At 42.3% G+C, this 22,516-nt stretch overlaps 1 protein-coding gene across 2 annotated transcripts in view; it reads left to right on the top strand.

Annotated features, from left to right (window-relative positions):
- Window positions 1–22,516, top strand: part of MYO1D (myosin ID) — a 341,727-nt gene that overhangs the window by 205,757 nt on the left and 113,454 nt on the right. For both annotated transcript variants that reach the window (XM_032319642.1, XM_032319643.1), the window contains one exon: window positions 3,111–3,224. In XM_032319642.1, coding sequence (XP_032175533.1) covers window positions 3,111–3,224 — 114 coding nt within the window. The remainder of the gene's footprint in view (window positions 1–3,110; window positions 3,225–22,516) is intronic.

Below are 22,516 nucleotides of genomic sequence, written 5' to 3'. Positions count from 1 at the left end.
TCCCCGTACCAAGGACAACCACTCTTCTGACTGCCTGTACCATAAAGTAGTTTTGCTGTTTCTTGATCTTCATTTAAAAAAAAAAAAATCATACGGCTGAATATGAGATTTTTACTTTGTTTTCAAGTAAATTCCTAAGTTTTATTTGTCACTATTTTGGTAACCTATTTGTAGCTATTTTACAAGGGAAGCAGCTTTTTCATATACTGCCAATCTTCAGGTAACCTGTATAATCTTTTATAGTGGCTGAGTTACTTAGATCTACGTTCGTGAGGTTATAGTAGCTTATCACAAAATTCGTAAGTATAATCGGCATCCTGTGCCAAACAGAGCTTCAACTACAAGTTTAAAAACACAGTGTTCTACACAACTGTTTTATCAAATGTATTCCTAACATGCATCCACGGCCCCAAAATTACAAGTGTCCTTGTAAAACTTTACAGTTATTAAATGAAAACGTTCGCCCTTTTAGTAAAGAAGTGTAGATACTAACTGAACTTCACAGTGAGAAGGTAGAGACTAAGGTTAGATTTAACTGTATTGTCTTGGAATTTATAAACATCAGCAAACCTGCCCTGTCGTTCTTTCAAAAAAAAAAAAAAGGCATTTGGGAGAGGAGCGAACATTTCATGTTAGCAAAAGTGCTTAGACAACAGCTCGTCATGCTTGAGTATCCTGCTTTAAAAGAAGAACCCTGTGCCCTTTGGTTACGATGTTAATTTTCTTGTTTTAGTCTTAACTCTGTATGTATCCAAATTATGTAATAGAAGGTGAGAGGAAAGGGTAATCGTTTTTTTTACTTTAGAAATTTTAGCAGTTTTATAATGTAATGAGAATTTGAGCATTATCTTAAAATGCAGAGAGCTAAAAAGGAGAGTGGAAAATCATAAACATTTAAGAGAGAGCATAACATGAGAAAACCTGTTAGATCGGAGCAGAGCCCGTAAAGAAATAAAGTTTAAAAAGGAGAATAGTGGGGTGCTTGGCTGGCTTAGTAGAGCATGGGACTCTTAATCTCGGGGTTATAAATTCGAGCCCCATGTTGGGTGTAGAGATTACTAAAAAAGAAAATAAGTCTTTAAAAGAAAAAAAAATAAATGAAAAGGAGAATAGTGACAAATAGAAAAACTCTTGAAAGTCAGATAAAGGAATCCTAGGATCTGAGCAGGAGGGGACCTTAGAAACCTCGAGTCATCATATTCGAAGCAGGAACCCCCTCTACCACACCCACAGCAGGGGTCCACCTTGCATCGGATCCTGTCCTATCTGCAGATTAGGACATGTGGCCCTCTCTTTCCATGTGGCCCTCTCTTGTTTTGGACAGTGGTAATTATGAGGCATTCATGCCGTAATTCATGCCATAGGCACTAGGAAGGCACTGTCCCACTTTTGAACAAGTGGATTTTTAAAGATTTTATTTATTTATTTTTGCCAGAGAGAGAAAGAGAGGGAGCATGACCTAGGAGGGGTGGGGCAGAGGGAGAAGCAGCTCCCTGTTGAGCAGGAAGCCTGGCACCAGCCTCAGTTCCAGGACCCCGGGATCATGACCTGAGCTGAAGGCAGACACTTAACGACTGAGCCACCCAGGCATCCCCAAACATGTAGATTTAATGACATACTCATTATACTTGTAGGGAATTAGAAAAGGGGCAGAATGAGTCGTTTCTGATAGGGCTTACATTTTTTACAGCTTTATTGCGATCTAATTGCGTGCATACCACTCCCCATTTTCAAGTATACAATCCATCGGCTTTCAGTGTGTTCACAGAGCTGTAGATCCATCACCACCATCAGTTTTCAGAAAGAAACCCCCAACCCTTAGCTGTCATGCTTCCGAACCTTCCATCTCCTCCAGCCCTAGGCAACCAATAACCTCCTTTCTGTTTCTACAGATTGGCTTATTCTGGAGATTACATGTGAATGAAGTCTTGCAGGGTGGTCCTCTGGGCCTGACTTCTTTGACTCAGCATCATGTTTTTCCACTTATTTCTTCTTGCTGACCAGTTGTATTCCATGGTGTGGATATATCCTATTTTATTTATCGGTTCGTCAGTTAATGGACATTTACGTTGTCTCTGTCATGATTAAGGCTGCTGTGCACATTCATGCCCAAGTTCTCCTGTGGATATGTCTTCAGTTCCCTTATACACCTGCGAATGAATTTCTGGGTCAGATGGTAATTCTAGATTTAACCACTCAAGGCCCTGCCAGACTCTTTTCCAAAGTGACTGCATCATTTCATATTCCGACCGTTAAGACCCCTTAATGAGGAGGGTTCCAATTTCTCCACATCCTGGCCAGCGTTTGTTATTATCTGTCTTTGTTATTATTATCATTCTGGTGAGTGTGAAGTGGTATCTCCCCGGGGTTCTGACTTACGTTTCCCTGGTGACTACTAATGTCAAGCATCTTTTCATGTGCTTATTGGCTATTTGTGTATCTTCTCTGGAGAAATGTCTGTTCAAATCCTTTATTCTTTTTTTTTTTTTGTCTTTTTCTTATGGAGATATATATTCTAGATACAGTGTATGTTCTATTCTCTTAGACATACAATTGTGTCCCTTAACAGAAATGTGATATGCAAGACATTTGCTCCTTAGTTTCTGGGTTCTCTTTTCATTTTCTTTACAGTGTCTGGGTCACATGTTTTTAGTCCTTTAATTCTTATATGTTTTTGTTGTTTTTCCTGTTGAATTAAATGGTGAAATTTAAACTGTAAAATCCTGTAAATCTGGAAACTGCGAGTCCTTATAGATCTCTGTTCATCCTGGAGAATGGTACATAATCTGTTAAAGAATGTGTCTCCCTGGGCGCCTGGGTGGCTAAGTGGGTTGAGCTGCTGCCTTCGGCTCAGGTCATGATCTCAGGGTCCTGGGATCGAGTCCCGCATTGGGCTCTCTGCTCAGCAGGGAGCCTGCTTCCCTCTCTCTCTCTCTGCCTGCCTCTCTGCCTACTTGTGATCTCTGTCTGTCAAATAAATAAATAAAATCTTTTAAAAAAAGAATGTGTCTCCCAGCCAGCTGCCTCTGCCCCGAGATAGATAATTTCCTGTGGATCATTTGATTTCATTCTTGATGAATATGATGGCTTATTGGTTTGTTTTCTTATAGGTGAATCGATTTAGTAAGGTGGAAGACCGAGCGATTTTTGTCACCGATCGTCACCTCTATAAGATGGATCCCACTAAACAGTACAAGGTGATGAAGACCATTCCTCTGTACAACGTAAGTGTTCTCTGCTTCCTGAAGGATGGAGTCTTAATCTGGTGTTCTTGGACCACTAGTGGGTCAGTAGACTGATCACTACAACCTTTGGAGCTCTAGGGAGCCCATGAATTCCTGAAATTTTATGCCCATCTTATGTCTTGTACAAATGTACAATTTTCTGTAAGAAGGATCCAGGCATGCCTGGCTGGCTTGGTTGGTAGAGCGTGCGACTCTTCATCTTGGGGTCATGAGTTCAGGCTGCCTGTTGGGTATGGAGAGTACTTTAACAAAAAGCCGGGGTGGTGGTGGGGGGGGGCGGTGCCTGGGTGGCTCAGTGGGTTAAATCCTCTGCCTTAGGCTGGGGTTATGACCCCAGGGTCCTGGGATCAGCCCCCGGCTCTCTGCTCAGCAGGGAGCCTACTTCCCCGCCCCCCCTCTCTGCCTGCCTCTCTGCCTACTTGTGATCTCTGTCAAATAAATAAATAAAATCTTCAAAAAAAAAGGAGAAAGGATCCAAAGTTTCCAATAGATTAATGAAGGCATTTTTAAAAAACAAACATTAAGGACTCCCTATTCTACATAACCTTTCTCTATTCCTAATCCTACCTACTGCTTAAATGTGGCATATAATATATTTTCTTACTTGCTTTCAAGAGGTTTGTTTTTATAGAGAAATGGAATTAGGAGAAAAACAGTAGAGAATTACTTCATGAAAACATTATCTCTCTTTCAGATGTAAAATTTATGCTGTTTCCGGAAGTTCTTTTCACCAGTATATTTTGCCTCTGATCTAAACCCACTCAGTTGTCCTCCATGGGGTTTTCAAGTTCTGTAATCATTTCTCATTTGAAATACGAAATTTAGTGGATATCTCCTTGAATCTCAATATAAGGTTTTTTTTTTTTTTAATTTTCCTCCTGCTGTATGTGGTCTGCTTTACAAGTGACTGTCTGTTTTGATTCTTCAGAAACATCCTGCTGACTACAAGATCTTTTCGAGTGTCAGGTGATTTTTCTGTCTGCTAGTTCCTAAGGAAGGAGGTCTGTCTATCCAATAATAGAATCTATGAGGAATATCGTTTCAAGATTATTTTAAATCCTTCTGGTCTCTACAAAAGGGAACAGGAAACATTTTGTTTTGTAGTTCTGTGTTGTTAAATCAGGAGTCCTGTTGATTGTGAGGTACAGAGAAAGCAAACTATTCCTGGCTTTGCTAAATGATTTAGAATATCACTGCAGGGCTGATTATGGGGTCAAGCTTTGTCTCGATTACATGCCCCCCCACTGCCACCCTGTACACACACATGCATCTCTTTCTCCCTTTCAAGAGAAAGGCTAGTAGATTGCAGCTAAGAAGAAAATGATATTCTAAGACATTCTTGGTTGTATATAGTCTTCTTAGCAAATGCTTGTAATCTCACATATCAATCATCATTTAAGCCTAATCACTGCAATCTTAAAGTAGGAGATGAAGGAAGGTACGGGAGAAAATCAGATTTTGTCAAAGTCAAATGAAGTGTGGAACCAAACAAAACATGAATTGTGACCGGCGTTTTATTTCTTTACCTTTTATTGAAAGGGAGATCAATCAAAGCACTTGATACAAATTAAATAAATAGCTAAACAACTCTTTGAACTGAAGTTATTTTCCCAAACTACCATCCTTTTTCATGTTGACTGGCATGTATTTATAGTCACTGTTCCCCTTCATCAGTATCATTGTTGTTAGTGTTATCAATAATATCATCTAATATAAAAGTTAGTGATGTTTAACAGTTGCAGTAAAAGTAAGCAATGTCAACAGAATGGGCACACACGGGGCACCTGGGTGGCTCAGTGGGTTAAGCCTCTGCCTTCTACCCAGGTTATGGTCTCAGGGTCCTGGAATTGAGCCCTCCATCGGGCTCTCTGCTTGGCAAGGAGCCTGCTTCCTCCTCTCTCTCTGCCTACTTGTGATCTTTGTTAAATAAATAAATAAAATCTTAGGAGGCCAATGCCTTATCCATTAGGCCACTGGGGCTTCTTAAATAAATAAAATCTTAAAAAAAAAAAAAAAAAAAAAGAATGGGCACACACTATCACAGACGTTGTCAGTACTCTGCCCATGTGCCCCTATATTCCCTTATTATTTCTGGGCACCCAGCCTCACTTTCATCAGTCAACATTCCTGTCAAAAGCCTGCCCTTAGGCTGCCAGAACTCACTTTGCCTTCAGCTTACCCACAGTGGTAGCTCATTTAACACTGGGCCCCACTGGCTATCTTCCCACACTCAAACCACCTCCCCACACCCTTGCCAGTGCCCCTGCACCTTCCAAATCAGTCCTCTGGGTTTATCAGCCTTTCTCTTGGGATCTGCTTTTGGCAGAAACCAACCTCAGAGAAGTGGCTGCCTCTTAAGGAAGGGGCCAGGCTGAATGGGATAGGGGACTTCCAACCATATCTATAAAAATGTTTTTGAGTTTGAAACAAATATGGCAGAATAGTTAAGTGTTGAAATTGAAAACAGGAGTCTTTATTATTTTATTCTTTATACTGTTTGCATGATTGGAATATGTTGAAATTAAAACACAGCTTAAGACGGGAACTTTTAACAATGGATAATGCTAGTAAGAGTAGTGCAGAAAGTGGGAAGGGAGAAAGGAGATAATGTCAGTTTTAACCATGCTGAGTTTCAGGCACTGGTGAAACTTGGAAGTGTACATTCCACAGATAAATTGGAAGGCCAATATTATGGGGGAAGGGGGAAGAATTCAGTGCTTAAAATAAAAACTTAAGAGTGGATCCATGTATAATTGGAGGCTGAAATTATGCGTCCAGAGAGAGAAAGGGGGCAGATGATTCGAGAACATTCCCTGTTAAACGGTGGGGAAAGAATCGCTGAAGGAAATGGAGTAAGAAGGAAATCTCTCAATGGGCCTCCATGTGCTTCTCTCTTTCCTGCGCTGAATGAGCGGTAGCTTCCCTTCAGTTCTATAGGTTATGAATTATTCTAGGAAAGAAGAGAACTATAGGAACGCCGTGTTGTAGAATCAAGTTGGAAAGTTTTCAGAAGTGAGAGTAGTCGGTAAGAACAGACAGCTGAGGGTCCCACACTCCTCCTTCTGCACAGGCTCCTTTCCTGTCTCACTTAAGCTTTTCTGGCTCCAAGGAACAGATTGTGACCATACACTCTCTTGAGTAATGTTTTGTTTTTAATGAGATTACACATGGTAGTAAGGGAGAAGAATCTTGCAAAGACCCAAGAAATGCTACCATTCAGCGTTTAAGGCAGCCTTCGGGGCCTGTGTTATCCCGGAGCCCCCTGAGCAGCACGAGTGCGTGGAGAGTCGAGGGCCTGCCACTTCCTGGGGCTCTGCTGCTCTCTGAGCGTCTTCCTCCTGCCAGTCACCGTCCTTGCCAGACAGCACAGGCTAGCGCAAGGCTAGGGTCTACGTCAGCCAGCCCAGTAAACCACTGGGGTGTCCTCCTGCAGGAACATATGGAGCACAGTCTCCAGATGAGTCCTCACCATGGCAACCGGTTCTGCTTGACCCACATCGGTACTGCAGCTCCTTCCCAAGCACTTGTTAGTCTGCACGCATCTTCTTCCCTGACTTTTCCTAGTGTGGCATGGATAGTTACTACAGCTCATTTAGGACATGATTGATCTCTTCCCTCTACAGTCTTTGGCCACTGTCCTTAGGCCCAAGTCATTTTTGACCTTGGTCACAGAGCTCACTGGGGGTGGGTCATCAGGAGAGAAGTGCTTCAAATAGGCCAGCTTCATCAGGCATCCGTGGGGCCTTGGACCCTTCCCACCTCCTGTTTCGGTCTCTAGGATTCCAGTTCTTGTCAAACAGGACCTGGCTCGCGCTCACGGATGCCCGTCACGGGTGAGAGTTTCAGGGAGGCTCTCGTTTGGCTCTGTGTCTGATCAGCTTCTAAACCTGGTCTTCACCAGGGCTTTTAACTGCTTCCAGCCAGCAACACAGGGTGAATATTTGTTGTTTTCCTAATGCACCGTAAAAAGTACTCAACCGGTTTACTGTCTTTACACCTCCCAACCCATTGAACTTGTGTAAAGCAGTAGTAGCACCTAAGTGTCCCAGGCCTTAACACTAATGGGCATATCAGCCAGCGTCCAGGGGCTCGGCTGTAACGGTAAGTGACTGCTTCCTCCCTACAGACCCCGCTGGCTCTGTGTGCTGGGGAAAGAGCGCCTCTTCCTCGCTGACAGGCTGCAAGCAGGGCCACATCCCCTCTGAGACTGATTTCCGGCAGCATCCTTGTGCTCATTTCGTCCTGCTAGATCTTAAGGTGCGATGAACAGAGACTTAAGGAGACTCGCTTAATGGGCAGTTATGCCTGGGTTAGAACAGCAGTGTGGGAATTGCCTTCACTGGGGGTTTCAGACCGCCGTGACGCTATTGTCTCATTACAGCGTGTACAATCTCAGTGACTCAAGTCTTCCTTCAATAAGTGATCACTGAGGACTCGTTATGTGCCATACCTATGGGTATTGTGGCATGGAAGGGTCAAAATGGTCCGTTTCTGCCCTTATGAAACTTTGGTGGCGAGTAGCAGACTTTGGGCTTATGTGTAAATGTGCATGTACACGTGCATGTATATACGCACACACGTCATATAATCCATCAGCAGGGGAAAAGGAAGATACAGACTAGGGAGGGAAGATAGAAGCTGTGAGAGGTGTTGTAATTACAAATAGGGTGATTGGGCCTCACTCTGAAGCTGACATTCAAGCGGAGACATGAAGGAGCTAAGAAATGAGCCAGATGTTTACTTGGAGGGAAAGTATTTGGGGCATAAGGAAGAGCAGAGACACAGAGACATGAGCAGGAAGGAAAGAGCCTTCTGGGGGCTGGAAATGACCAGCTCCATGGCTTGAGCTGGTGGTGGTCACACTTGGGTATGCATGTATTCAAATTCATCGGGCAGTTTCCTTGAGATATGTGTGCCCTGCTGAATGCACGTTATATATCCCTCAGTGAAGGGGGAGGAGAGGGGCGCCTGGGTGGCTCAGTTAGTTGAGCATCTGCCCTCAACTGGGGTCATGATCCGGGCTCGAGTCCCTGCTCAGCAGGGAGTCTGCTTCCCCCTATGCCTCTGCCCCTTCCCACCGCACTCGTTTCCTCTCACTCTGCACTCTCTCCTCAAATAAATACATAAAATCTTTTTAAAAATAGAATCTAAAAAAAGGTGGTGGGGGAAGAAAGCTATCTGTGAAGGAAGACCGAGGAGGAAGGGTAAGCCAAAGAGAAAGGCGAAGTAAAGGAGGCAGGTGATCATTGAAGCCCAGGGAGGATCTGGACACCTGATACACAGACCATTACCGTCCAGTATGTGAAACACCTACAGTCACGTTTGTTTTCTCCTCTGTCTGAAGAAGAGTACGCCCCATTCCCTTGAGCTCGGAGAGGCAGCCCTCCGCTGTTCCTCGTGGGAGAAGAAGCTGCTAACTAAACCAGAGTGGCCACTTGATTTCAGGGAAGCCAGTGATCTCGGGGATGGCCCCAGGTGGAGATCTTTGCACTGTACCTCTGTTACATACCCTCTGTGTCCTTCATATTGATCAGATGTGCTTTTTCTCATTTTTTCCCAGGTCAGTTTTGCTAGAGACCTATTTTGTTGATTTCATTACCTTTTCATTGACCTCTGCTCTTTTTTTTTCTTCTCCAGTCTCTAGATTTACTCTGTTGGTTCTTTTTTCTAGCTTTTTGAGTTGAGGGATTAGCTGCTTTTGTTTCTAAATTTTAGTTTTTATAAAATGCATCAAAGATGATACATTTGTGTTTAGGAATGGCTTGAGCTGAACGTCACGTGTTATAATATGTGTTATTGTCCTTGTTCAGTTCTAATTATTTTGTCATCTCCATTATGAGTTCCTTAAGCGTGGGTGGTTTAGTGGTATGTTTTCAAATTACCATGTATATGTTAATGTGTGGTACTTGCGTATGTATTTTCTAGAGGAGGGAGGAAAGTCCACAGACTTTAAGTTCTTTGATTGCTTGTGAGAAAATCTGTTTCATGTATATTTTAACATCAGCAACATCTCAGGAGGCTGTTACCCTGCAGTCAACATTCTGTACTGGCCATATCCCTAAATTATTTTTTAAAGATAAAAATTCATCAGATCATCATCTGTTGTATCGTTCTAGTGAGTTTCTGTTAAATTAAAAGCAAAACATGTTGCAGAATTAAAAACAGTCTTTCAGGGCACCGAGGTGGAACATGTTGCAGAATTAGAAACAGTCTTTCAGGGCACCGAGGTGGCTCAGTCAGTTGAGCATCTGACTCTTGATTTAGTGCAAATCATGCCCTCAGGGTCATGAGTTCAAGCCCCCACACAGGGCCCCACGCTCAGTGTGGGGTCTGCTTGTCCCTCGCCCTCCGCCCTCCTCCTCTCCCCACATGATCTCTCATGTTTCTGCACACACTCTCTCTCTCTTTAAAATAAAATCTTTTTGGAAAAAAAGGACTTAAAAACACTTAAAGAGAACTAAAATTAAAATAAAAAAGACAGAAAACAACAAACTCAAGGTAACCATTTTTCACTTTATGGCTTGGAAATCTTCTCTCTCCCATTGCCCCATTATGTACTCCTAAACCATCTTTCTAACAGGTCAGAACAATATTATTAATAACTTGTGTCAATATACACAACAGCCCTAGTCCAATTTCTCTTTGAAATGAGTGTCTGAACAAGAACTTAATGTATCTTTGCTGCTTTATTCCGTGTTTGGTGACAGCTTCCCATAAGAATAGAGATTTTCAAACTTTTTCATGAGACTTGGGGTAATTTAAGTAAATCTGAGATCACTGGATTAGCAAACCCTTGGGATACCTTATTGGCATGTGGTGGATCCCCCACCAGCTGTTCACATCTGGGCAAGTATTTTAACTTTCTTAGTGACAGGCATGCAGAAAAGCACACAGATTTTAAGGGTAGAACTTGGTGAATGATCACAAAGTGAATTCACCCATGTAACCATCCCCAAAGTCAAGATACAGGCCATTAATCGGCTTGTATCTTCAGCTTAGGTCATGAGCTCATGACCTCACACGTGTTCCCTCCAGGTCACTATCTCTTCCTTCCTTCTCAAAGACATCATTTTGCTCATTTCAAACTTCATTCAAATGAAGTAAAACATATCCCTTTTTGTGTGGCTTCTTTCAGCATGATATATTTGTGACATTTCTCCGTGTTATTTCATCTAGCTCTAATTTGCTTATTTTCATTGTTCTGTAGTATTTCCTTATGAAAATATACCACAGTCTGTTTGTCCACTCCTACGTTGATGGATGTTTGAGATTTTTTTTTAATTCTTGTACATATTTTTTACTGTTTACATGCATACATTTTCACTGGACAGATACCCAGGAGTGAAACTCTAATAGATGATTCCAGATTTCCAAAGCATTTGCACTGGCTTATGCCTCCACCAACAACGTGTGACAGGTCCAGTTGCTCCCATCTCCTCCCCAGTACCAGCTACGGACAGTCTTTTAAATGTTCACTATGTTGGTAAGGTATGAGGTAGCTCCACATTGTGGGGGCTTTGTCCAGCTTTCTTGAGATATAAATGACATGTAACATTGTTTCTGTGTAAAGTATACAGCGAGTGGATTTGATACATGTTACACAGTGATCCCTGCCATCGCCAATAGTTCCATCCCGTCACATAGTCACCATTCTTTTTCGTGGTGAGAGTATTTAAGGTTCTACCCACTTAGCAACTTTTAACACAGTATTATTAACTATCATCACCATTGCTGTTCAGTAGTTTTCTAGAACTTACTCGTCTTAAACTGGAAGTCTGTGCCCTCTGTCCAATATGTCCCATTCCCTCTACTCTCCAGCCACTGGTAACCACCACTCCACTCTCTGTTTCTATGCGTTCCGCTGTCTTAGATTCCACATGTAAGTGAGATCATATAGTATTTCTTCTGTAAAATCATACAGTATTTTTTTTCCATTTGGGTGTGATGCCCTCAGGATCCATCCTAGTTGTTACAAGTGGCAGGATTTCCTTCTTCCTCGTGGCTGAATAATATTCCATTACATATATATGCCACATCTTTATCTATTCATTTGTTGATAGATACGGATTGTGGTTTTTATTTGCACTGCCTTATTACTAAGAAGGTCTAGCACCTTTTTGTATGTTTATGAGTCATGGACACCTTTTGTTGAAATGCCTGCTCAAATCTCTTGCCCATTTTTGTATTCAGTTGTCTTTTAAAAATTGATTTCTAGTTCTTTCTATAGTCTGCATAAGTGGCCATTGACAGTTTAAAAAGTTGCAGATATTTTCTCTGACTCTGTGGCTTGACTTTTCATTCTTTGAATGGTGTCTTGGAACAAAATGTTTTACTTTAATGTAGTTCAACTTACCACCTTTTTTCTTTGAGGTTGATGCAGTTTTGTTTTTGTTTAAGAAATCATTCCCTATCCCAAAGTCATGAAGGTATGCTCTTCTGCTATATTCTATGTTGGTATATATACCTAGTATATTGGTTTATATATTCTGGTATATTCTGTATTGGCATTTTATCTGGTGTATTCTCTTCCAGTATATTCTAAAGCACTTCATTGCTCTACCTTTCCCATTGACATGCACAGTCCACCTAGAATTGATTTTTGTGTCTATGTGAGGCTATAAGGCATTCACGTTTCTCCATGTGGATACACTGGCATATCTAGATCCTTTCCCTTCAATTTCACCTTCCTCCCAACATAATGTTCTCACTATCTTCATCCATATGAAGGGAAAGAGGATGGTGGTAGAGCAGATCTCATTCAAAAGCAGCAACTTAACATTTAATCATTTTCTTTATCAAATGTCAGATTCCTTCCGGAGTCTGACAGATTCAGAAGTGAATGAAACCCATATACCCTGTCATGGGGCAGTCACCACTCCACTGTGGTCCATGTGACCATGCCTGAGTCCAGTATGCCAAGTCTTTGGATTCACCTAGAAAAAGCTGAAGTCTGTATTTTATGTAAGTCTCCTGATTAAATGCCATGCAAGCCAAGTAAAACACATCTGTAGGCCCTGGTTAGCCCACAGCGCACCTCTTTGCTCCTCCTATTAAAAAAAGATCTTGGGGCGCGTGCGTGGCTCAGTCATTTAAATGTCTGCCTTCAGCTCAGGTCATGATCCCAGGGTCCTCGGATCGAGCCCCACATAGCCTGCTTTTCCATCTCCCTCTGCCTGCTCTCCCTGCTTGTGCTCTCTCACTCTCTCCCAAATAAATAAAATCTTTAAAAAAAAAAAAAAAAAGGATCTTTACTTGTCATTTGTTCTTTTAAATGAGCTATACCCACATGTCTTGGCCTCTTCCATGTCAAACTTTAAAAAGTCTACAATCTATGGTGTGTTTTCTTCTAGATTTTACGTAGCAGAAACAGTAGAAACACTAACCATTTCTTGCTTAGAAAAAAGCTATAACTGAGTGTGAGCTTTAGAAGGATACATTTTCTACTTCAATTGCCAAGAAAGAAAAAGAATAAAGGAAAACTTTGGTAGAGATGTCTTTCTTTTCTTGTCTTGAGAACTTCCTGCCTCCTCAGAGTTCAATGCTAATCCCATCCCTCTGACTTTGCATTATAAAATTTTTTAAATGTATAGAGAAGTTGAAAGAATACCTTTTAGGTATTAGGGAATACCATAATGCTCTCTGCCTAGATTCACCGAGTGTTTGTTTTTTGCTGTATTTGTTTTATCTCTCTTTGATGATGCTTTGCTGCTAAAATAATCCTGTGTGCATTCTCCTAAGAATGAGGACTTTCTCCTTCATAACCTCAATACCATTTTCATATCTAAGAAAATAACATTTCCATAATATCATCTGATATCCAGCACATAGTCAAATTTCTTCATTTGTTCCAAGAATGTCTTATACCTATTTTTGAAAATACTACCCATGTTCGTAATTTAGAGTTACACCTCTTTTCGTCCAGAACTGCACCTCCGCACACAGCCTTTTTTTTCAGGATGTTGACTTTTTAAAATGGTATTATTACATTTTGATTTGCTATAATGGCTGAATTATTACTCCCCCAGAATTCATTGGTTGAAGTTCTAACCCCCAGTACTTCAGAACAGTGGCTGTGTTTGGAGATTGGGTCTTCAAAGAAGTAATTAGGTTACAACGAGGTCATGAGGGTGGGCCCTAATCTGGTTTGACCGGGATCCCTATTAGAAGAGACAAGACCCCGTGAGGATAGAGAGAGAAGGCACCCAGCCCCAAGTCAAGGAGAGAGGCCTCAGAGGAACCACACCTTTCCACACCTTGATCTTGGACTTGTGGTCTCCAGAACTTGTTTTAAGCCATCCATTCTGTGGGCTCTTTTTGGCTGCCCTAGCAAGCTAAAACATTTACTTACCATAGAATTCACCCATCGTAAGGTACCATTCAGTTACTTTTAGTAAATTTACCCGGTTGTGCAAACATGACCCAATCTGATTTCGGAACATTTCCATCACCTCAGAGAGTTCTCTCATGCTCATGGGCGGTAAATCCTCACTCCCAACCTTAGCCTCTCCTTCTGCCTTTTCTAGAAACTTGACATACACGGACTTCTGCAGCACATATTCTGTGTGTGGCTTCCTCCACTCAGTGTGTTCTTGGGGTTCATCTAGGTTGTACCTTGTGTCGTTGGTTTGTTCATCTCACCGCCGAGTCATACTCCATTGCATGGATAGACTGTATTCATTTCTCCACGCACCAGCAGACGGACATCTGGCTTCTAGGTGCATTTGCATGTAAGTCTTTGTATAGGCATATGCTTTTATTTCTCTCAGATGGCTATCTGGGAGGGAAATTAGTCCATCATACGACATTTGTTTAAATTTGTAAGAAACTACCAAACTTTTCCAAAATGGCTGCTCCCTGCTACATTCTCCCCGGTGCATGGGAGTTCTGGTTTCGTCACATTCCCTCCAACATGTGGTATGCATGACATTGACTTTATAGAGTCTGAAACTGGTCTCGTCCAGATTTGTCTGTTTCCTCTTCGTTCATTTAATTTGTTCTCCTACCCCCTGTATTTTCTATTAACCAGAAGTTAAATCAGGAGGTGTTGATTTTATTGTCAGTAGGCTTCCACATTCTTGAGATGATACCCTGCACCTCAACAAAAGCAGCATAAGTACAGCCAACTCTGCCTTGTGGCTAGTCTTTGGATGTTTCATTGTACGCAGGCCACAGTTACGTTTCCTCTGCTGCGGTCTAAATTTCTGACCGCTTGTAGAATAGATACCCTGTGTTTTCCTGTGAACACCTAGAATTTAGCATAAAAATAAAGATAAATATCACCATCAAATAATTACATACTGATACGTTACCCATCACTATACCAATACCTGTTATTTTCCGTTTCTTTTCCCAGTCTGTTTTCATAACCAAATTCTTCCAGTACTTTCTTCTTGGTTCTTTTTAAGTTTTTACATTTTATTCATCCTCTCATGAAAAGTCTGGAGTCTACATAGTCCGTGCCGATCCCCAGAGTCACCCCAGAATTTTTACTCCTTTGTGCCAGCACCAGTGTTGGCCCTCAGAGTCCCCCTGCCCTCCATTCCGTTCTTGTGTTCCTTTTGCTATTTTCTTGAGGTCTTTTTTCTTCTCATGTAGGCGATGTCTTGCAAGTCTATGTTTGGGTTCATTTTCCTTCTGTAATCCAAAGAATCATAAATTGTGCCAAATCCAGTTGGCTTGCCACCACCAAAATGTATTCTGAATCTAAATACAAAGATGACATCTGGTGTGGTCTTGTATGTTTTGGCCAGTTTTTCCCAAATTTCTGTCTTAGGTATTGTTGCCTTTCTGGGTAGAGGACCTCGATGACCATTTGTTTCTTGCTGAAGTCATCAGTTGCTCATGAATTTCCCGGTTCAGACAGTTACTGTGTTCTTCATAATGGCGGTTAGTCCTCAGGCAGCCAGGGAGGGAAAGCTTGATATTTTTTATTTATTTCTACAACTGTTAGCTCCCCAAGCCCCAGCAGCCACTGATCGTTCTACTGACTCTGTAGTTGTACCTTTTCTAGAATACCACATAATTGGAATCTTACACTTTGTAACCTTTTCAGATTGGCTTCTTTAACTGAGCAAGAGGTATCTGAGGTTCTTGCGTGTCTTTCTGTGGCTCATTTCTTTTTATCACTGAATATTCCGCTGTGTGGATGTGCTGTGGTTTGCTTACCCATCTGCCTACTGAAGGACATCTTGGTTGCTTCCGGTTTGAGGCCATTATGAATAAAGCTGCTAAATATTCACATGCAGGTTTTTGTATGGACACCAGTTTTCAAATCATCTGGGTAAATACCTGCCCATGTGATTGCCACATCGTGTGGCAAGACTAAGTTTGGCTTTTTATGCACTGCCAAATTGTCTCCCAGAGTCGCTGTACCATTTTGCATTCCTGCCGGCATGAATAAGCGTTTATCTTCACCAATGTTTGCTACTATGAGTTTGTTTCAATTGTAGCCATTCTAACAGACGTGTAGTAGTATCGAGTATTCCTGTCACCCTAAACTCCGTAACTCGGCACACCCAGGGGTCCCAGTTAATCTCTACAGGAATTACCTCCCCATTCTCTGTCATTAATTGGTTTATGTTCAAGAGAGAAAGACTGGGGGCACCTGGGGGGCTCAGTGGTTTGAAGCCTCTGTCTTCAGCTCAGATCATGGTCTCAGGGTCCTGGGATCGAGCCCCGCATCGGGCTCTCTGCTCTGCAGGGAGCCTGATTCCCCCTCTCTCTCTGCCTGCCTCTCTGCCTACTTGTGATCTCTGTCTGTCAAATAAATAAATAAAATCTTTTTTAAAAAGTAAAGAAAAGAAAGAAAAGAAAAGAAAGACTGATCTTCCTGCAAGCCTAAACAAAATGTGATTAAAACATAAATTCGGTACCTTTTTTCTTTCCCATTAGCAAAAACTATGCATCTGGTTTATCATTTAGCAATGATTTCAGTCATTCTCTGTAGGAAGTATAAAAATAGGAAATCATGACAGGTTTTTGAGATGAGTTTCAGCAAACCCTGTTCTCACAAATGGCATGGTCGAGTAATTATAAACAACAGTCTGAGAATGAGACATTCAAGTTACAAGTGACCCCTTTCTTAGCCACAGAGTGGCTTTCTTTGTACGAAGAGTCAGAATTGGGATAGGGTTTCAGCCAGCTGGATTCTGTGTTACTGTCAGATTAGCCTCATACCCCTTGAGTCCCTATCTACACTGTATTCATAAGTTGTAATATTGAAGTAAAGCATTTCCAGCATCAGGAAAGGTTAAAATTTTTTACAGGGGATAGGAGGGTCAGAATTTGAATGTTTTGCAAAGTTGGGAGACTCAGGGTTGCTCAGGTTGATACAGAGAACAGACAAGAAGTAACCTACCTAATTAGTAATGTTGTATACAGAACTTTAGTCACAGCCTCTTTAACTCTGAGAATCATCCTAGAGAGATCACTATAAATGACTGGAAAAGATCGCACCCCACGGCTGAAGCAAGTCACCTCCATCGATGAGCTTGTGCCGTGTGAGTTCACAGGGACATGGGCTCACCCCAGCCAGCACTCAGGGAGCTGGTTGCCAAGACCAAGTTTAATTTGCGTAAACATAAAATCTGTTCACTGGTTTCAAGGGAGACCACAGAAACTGAAGCATTTAACCCAACCTAGGCTAAAACGCTTCTTGCCCTTTTGTTGGTGAATCGTGCTTGTTTTGCTTGGCTGGTTTGAAGAACGTTTCAGCCTGTCTACTAATGCTGTTTGATAGAGTCCCTTTTAATCGGTGTGGGCTTGATGGCCAGGGAAGTAGCCAATTAATTACACAGACACCTCCTTTAATTCTGTGGAGAATACAGGCAAGCAGGGGCGAGAAGAGAGACAATGAAGTGATGTGAATGTTTCGTAGAGGTAAATGGGTTGTAATTATGCCAGGCTTCATGCATTATTACTCTATCTGATGGTGAGTCGCTAGAAAGCTATCATTTCATTTGGAAGATGGATTGTCCTTGTAATGTGTACAGGGGTGAGCCCTGCTGAAATCCATCGCTGTGGGCTCTGCTCCCCATCACCATTTCTAAAGCACCCTACCCTCATGGCAGCGTCCCAGGAGAAGGTGTTTCCATGGCAATCTCAATGAAGGCGGTCAGCTGACGTCTGGCACCGCCGGAGCTGCTGTACGCCAGCCTACTCCCCTCTCTCCTCCCTCGAGCCTCTAAACTGTATTTATTAGTCTTCTTTAATGGAAAGTATATAACCCCTTAATGACAGACGTGGAGTGGCACTCAGGTTTATTTATTTATGTAGGCAATAAATTTACCGTCCTAATTAATTCTCAGCAGGTCCCAGAATCTGTGTTATTTCAAACATCATGTGCAAACATTTATATTTTCGCCTGTTACAACAAAGAGAGTTGCTTAGTAATATTAGATATTTGGAAACCTCCATTCTTAGAAAACAGTGATGTCTCTGTTAAAGAAGAATTTTTAGAGATACAGATATTAAGGTTTCAGTTTAATTTTTCAAGAATCCTTTCTTGCTCTGCTGGTTTGGACAATGAAACAGTCTTTCCACTTTCCTTATAATTTTTTTTTTTTTAGCACTCAACGATTTTATTATTGGATTCGAATGAGCCATGTGGCTTGAAAATACTTCTAAGAAATGGGACATTTAACGCTGTTCTCTAATTTTCTCTTTTAATAAGAGAGGAAGAAGTCAGAATCTCAGAGCTACCCAACTGGTTGTTTTCCTGACATGCGTTTAGACGTAAATGCCTTTTGTCACATCGGTTAGAGACCACCACTTATGTTAAACTACTAAGCAAACTGATTTATTATGTCAAAAGTCAGTGCTCTGGGGCACAAGGTAGAGTCCATTTTCGTCAGTACTATACTTGGAAATTTAATTCAAATGTAAAAGATGCACTAAATCAGTATCCGAAAGCAACAATCATTAGACCCAATTTATGACTCCTTTAAAAAGCTATCTCGTTAGGGAAACAAAAAGCCTTTAAACCACTAAAGTACAAGAAAATTAGTACAGCACCGCCATATTTATCCAGAGATCAGATTGCCAGGAACGAGATCCTTTTAAAGCCAAGCCCTAAGTGGAGGCATACACATAAAAGGATCTCTGCCTTTGCAGATGTAGATGTCACTAAGCCGAAGCAGCAGTGTGCTTCCTTTTACATGAGCGTCTTATCAGAGCTGTCATGTGCACTGAACATTTCCAAGCACCTACTGTGGGCCGTGCGTTTGCACTAGCAATGCAAGAGCACATCTCACAGTTTGCCCTCGAAGCCTCCTGGGCTGGTGGGTGAGGCAGAGAAGTGAACCAGCCCCTCCAGCGCAGGCCAGTAGCAGCCGTGTTACCTGCTCAGGCCAGTGACAAACCAGGGTACCTGTCTCTCAGGAGGAGACCTCCCCTTGGGAAGGGGAAGTAATCCACCCAAGGTCACAAAGCTCACAGGGAATAGAGCCGGCTTCACACACTCGTCTGTTACCCTATACCCTTGGAGACCTTGGACTCATAACCCCGATGGTGAAATGCCGCCACCTCCTCCTCCTTGTGACAAACAGCACATGCAACTAAAATCCTATTTTTAAGAAGAGGAAGGATGGGGCACCTGGGTGACTCAGTCAGTTAAGTGTCTGCCTTCAGCTCAGGTCATGATCCCAGGGTCCTGGGATCAAGCCCCACATCAGGCTCCCTGCTCAGCAGAGAGTCAGCTTCTCCCTCTCCCTCTGCCCCGCCCCCAGCTCCTGCTCTCTCTCGCTCTTTCTCTCTCTCCCTCTCTAATACATAAATAAAAGAAGAAGAGGAAAGAAATCACACAACTAGCATTTGTCACGTACCCAATGCCGAGCATTTATTAAGTGATTTAAGTCTGGTCTATCTCCATTTTTATAAGAATCCTGTGCAAGGACTTAAGTATCATTTTATAAGTGAAGAGACCAATTCTCATATTTTGCAAGGTTTTACAACAGATTTTGTAGACACAAAAGCCCGAGTGACTTAGTTGCCTAGAATGGTCTCTTGCTTTCTCTCTCCCATTTCCCTTGTTTATTTATGTCTTTCTCACAATAATAATAATTGCTTTTTAAAATATTTCATCTTAACCTTTTACAGATAAGTGACTTGTAGGCCCTGGGGATCCTGCGGGAAACTGTGTAGTGAAGACTAGAGCTTGAGTGTTGGCTGTGTTCTGCATGTCAGAGGCTCTGGAGCATGGTCCATGGGGACACAAAACAGAAAAAAAAACCTTTTGTTTCATTTCCGTCAGAACGAAAAAAACCCACAAACCAGCACCTTTGAAGGGAGCTGCCACATTGTACTTTTATTTGCACAACTGTTTCTTTCTTAATTGCAGTTTTGTCTGTTCCAAGAAGAAACCAATAGGGAAAGACACCACAGTCTCACATAAGCCAGAAAAAAAAACCCAGAAAGGCATGTTTTGATTGCTAACCTGATACTTGGAAGATTTGAATTTGACTTTATTTACTTTAAAGCCAAATCAAAAATGTCAGTAGCTCTTTGACTCAGGGGTTCTCAATCTTGGCTTCAAGATGGAATAAATGTGTAAAAATTCTGATATCCAGGCCGCACCCCAGACCAATGCGGGGGTTAGACCTGGGGCATCAGCATGTGTTTAAGCCCCCAGCTGAGTGCACTGTGTGATCAGGTCTGAAAACCACTGATATAATTATTCTTTTCCACAAATATTCTTACATGTGTTATTCAGGCTATTTCTCAGAATCATCCGGCAAAAGTTGGATTACCCCAGATTTCAGTTCTACCACTGTATGTGTGTGTGTGTGTGCATACACGACAGAGACGGACACAAGGAGGGAGAAGAGGAGGGGGACAGCATGTGTGTGTATGCTCTTTCTAGAAAGCTGTGAGATCTTGTCCTCTGCACCAAAAATTAAATCTTCTTTTGAAAGATTTTGTTTATTTATTTATTTATTTGAGAGAGAGAAAGAGAGAGAGGTTGAGCATGAGGTGAGGAAGGGCAGAGGGAGAAGCAAGCTCGCAGAGCAGGGAGCCCGATGTGGGGCTCAACGCCAGGACCCTGGGATCATGACCTGAGCTGAAGGTCGACACTTGACCAACTGAGCCACCCAGGTGCCCCCAAAATTAAATCTTCTTTAAGATACTGACTGTGGTCATACGTTTGAGGACTGTTTTATTGGAAGATTCTCCTTAAACAAATATAAGTATATGCAAGTGTAGTATAAGATAATAAAATCACATCACAACTGATGACTTTCACCCCTTACAGTGGACATCAGCATACACTATCTCACCTGACCCTCCCCACATCACTGGGAGGCAGCCTGTACTTGGTCCTTAACTTAATAGGTATTAAATGAACTTGTTTCTCTATTATTGGTTGAACTCCAGAGCAAACTTTTTGTACACTGAATTATTATAATGAAATTCCAGGGCGCCCCAGGGAGTATCTGATTCTCTGATATAACAGGCATAAGAAATATTTCACTTTGCTGGAATTATATCTAAATAAAAACATCTTTACAATACGCCAAGGGTGGGTGTACCTCTAGTGGAGTAAGTTAGGTCAACAAGTTCAGGATCCTCTCTCCTGACTTGGCTGAATTATTTCTTTGATTCCTGTAGATGGATCAGTCCTTTGCTCCTTAGAAAGCCACACCTGAGGACTGCTTTCACGTCTCTGGTCCACTGTGCCATCACCCTTGCACATGGCTTGTTGGGTTGTGAATATATCTATCTTGCATTTGGAAAGTAGTAATATGCTATAACTGGTAACAGATGAAAGGTGGGGGAGGGGGGTGTTGCCTGGGTGGCCTAGTGGGTTAAGCCTCTGTCTTCAGCTCAGGTCATGATCTCAGGGTCCTGGGATCAAGCCCCGCATCGGGCTCTCTGCTCAATGGGAAGCCTGCTTTCCCCTCTCTCTCTGCCTGCCTCTGCCTACTTGTGATCTCTCTCTTTCTCTCTGTCAAATAAATAAATAAATAATATTATTAAAAAAAGAAAAAAAAGATGGAAGAGAAATCTCATCCCAGTGGGTTATGGCAGACACAGGTGGTGGGGAGTTTGTTGAATTCATGCCCCATTTTAGTGATAAGGCGCACCACAGGGGGAGTGTTGAAGCCTGAAATAAAATACACATAAATAAGCCTGAAACAATGCATGGAAAGTCCTTAGCCTAGTTCTTGACATGCAGCAAAATACTCAATAATTGTAAGCTGCTCTTAGCCCCCTTGCAAACCATTAATCCCAGGCCTGTGGAATCCAGAGGAATAGGATAAAGTCACCCTCCATTCCTCACTGTTCATTCTTCCTTCTTGTTTTTCATTCTGCCTACAATGTTCTTCTCCCTCGTGTCTGCATGGGGTCCCTGCCCCCAAGTAACCTCAAAGGGGTTTTCTAGAATGATGCCGCCCAGACATCTCTATGCCTTCACATTGCTACTTTATTCTTCTTCATAGACCATGTCACCCCTGTCACATTGCACACTTGTTGACAGCCTGGTTCCCCCAGAATCCCCATTATCAGAGTTTCCATGAGAGAAGGGGCATGGACTCTTGTTACTATGATACATACAGTAGGTGCTCAATAAGTCGGTGTTCCCGGATGAGTTGGAGGAGTCAAGACTGGAGAGGGAGAAAGCAATTAAAAAGCTGCTGTAATCCTGTTAAGAAATTGAGGGGGTCAGATCCAAGAGCTCTTTAAGTGGTGGAAACAACGGGCATGGACAGAACGGGGTCTGGACGCATAGGTTTCTTTCCTGGACAGTTTGGGCAGATGGCAGTGCTGGTTACTCACCAAAGTGGGAAGTGTGGAGGGAAGCAGGGCTGTGGTAGGAGAGTGTGGAAAGGAAAAAAAGTTCAGTCCTAAATGGATTTCCTTTCAGGTGTTTGGGGAACTTAAAATAGAGAGACCCAGTGACTGTGGGCGGTCTAGAGAACAATCCAGAATGAGGACATAGATTTGGAAGAAATTAATACGTGATAGCTGAAACCAGAGAGTGGATGAGAACATCCCAAGAAGGTGAGGTGAGGGGAAAATCTTCTGTCAGGCGACCAGTAGGAACAGACTTTTGAGGCTGTGAGTGAGGGGGTGGCTGCCACAGAAGAACAGAGAGAACCATGAGAATTTCCTGAGGAGGGAGAGCCCTTTGGCCTCATGTCTGCCTTTTCCTCTCATGGTCTTCCACACTTTCCACAAATGTTGACCATCCACTCTCTGCTGTGGTTCTGTGGCACTATGCTACTTACTGGGGAAAGAAAGAGGAGAAAGACACACAGTGTCTACTTATTTTT

The sequence above is a fragment of the Mustela erminea genome, chromosome 18 (assembly GCF_009829155.1).
Source record: "Mustela erminea isolate mMusErm1 chromosome 18, mMusErm1.Pri, whole genome shotgun sequence".
Classification (NCBI taxonomy): Eukaryota; Metazoa; Chordata; class Mammalia; order Carnivora; family Mustelidae; genus Mustela; species Mustela erminea.
The sequence above is the reverse complement of the archived record's forward strand: the minus strand, read 5'-3'. Positions and strand labels throughout refer to the sequence as shown.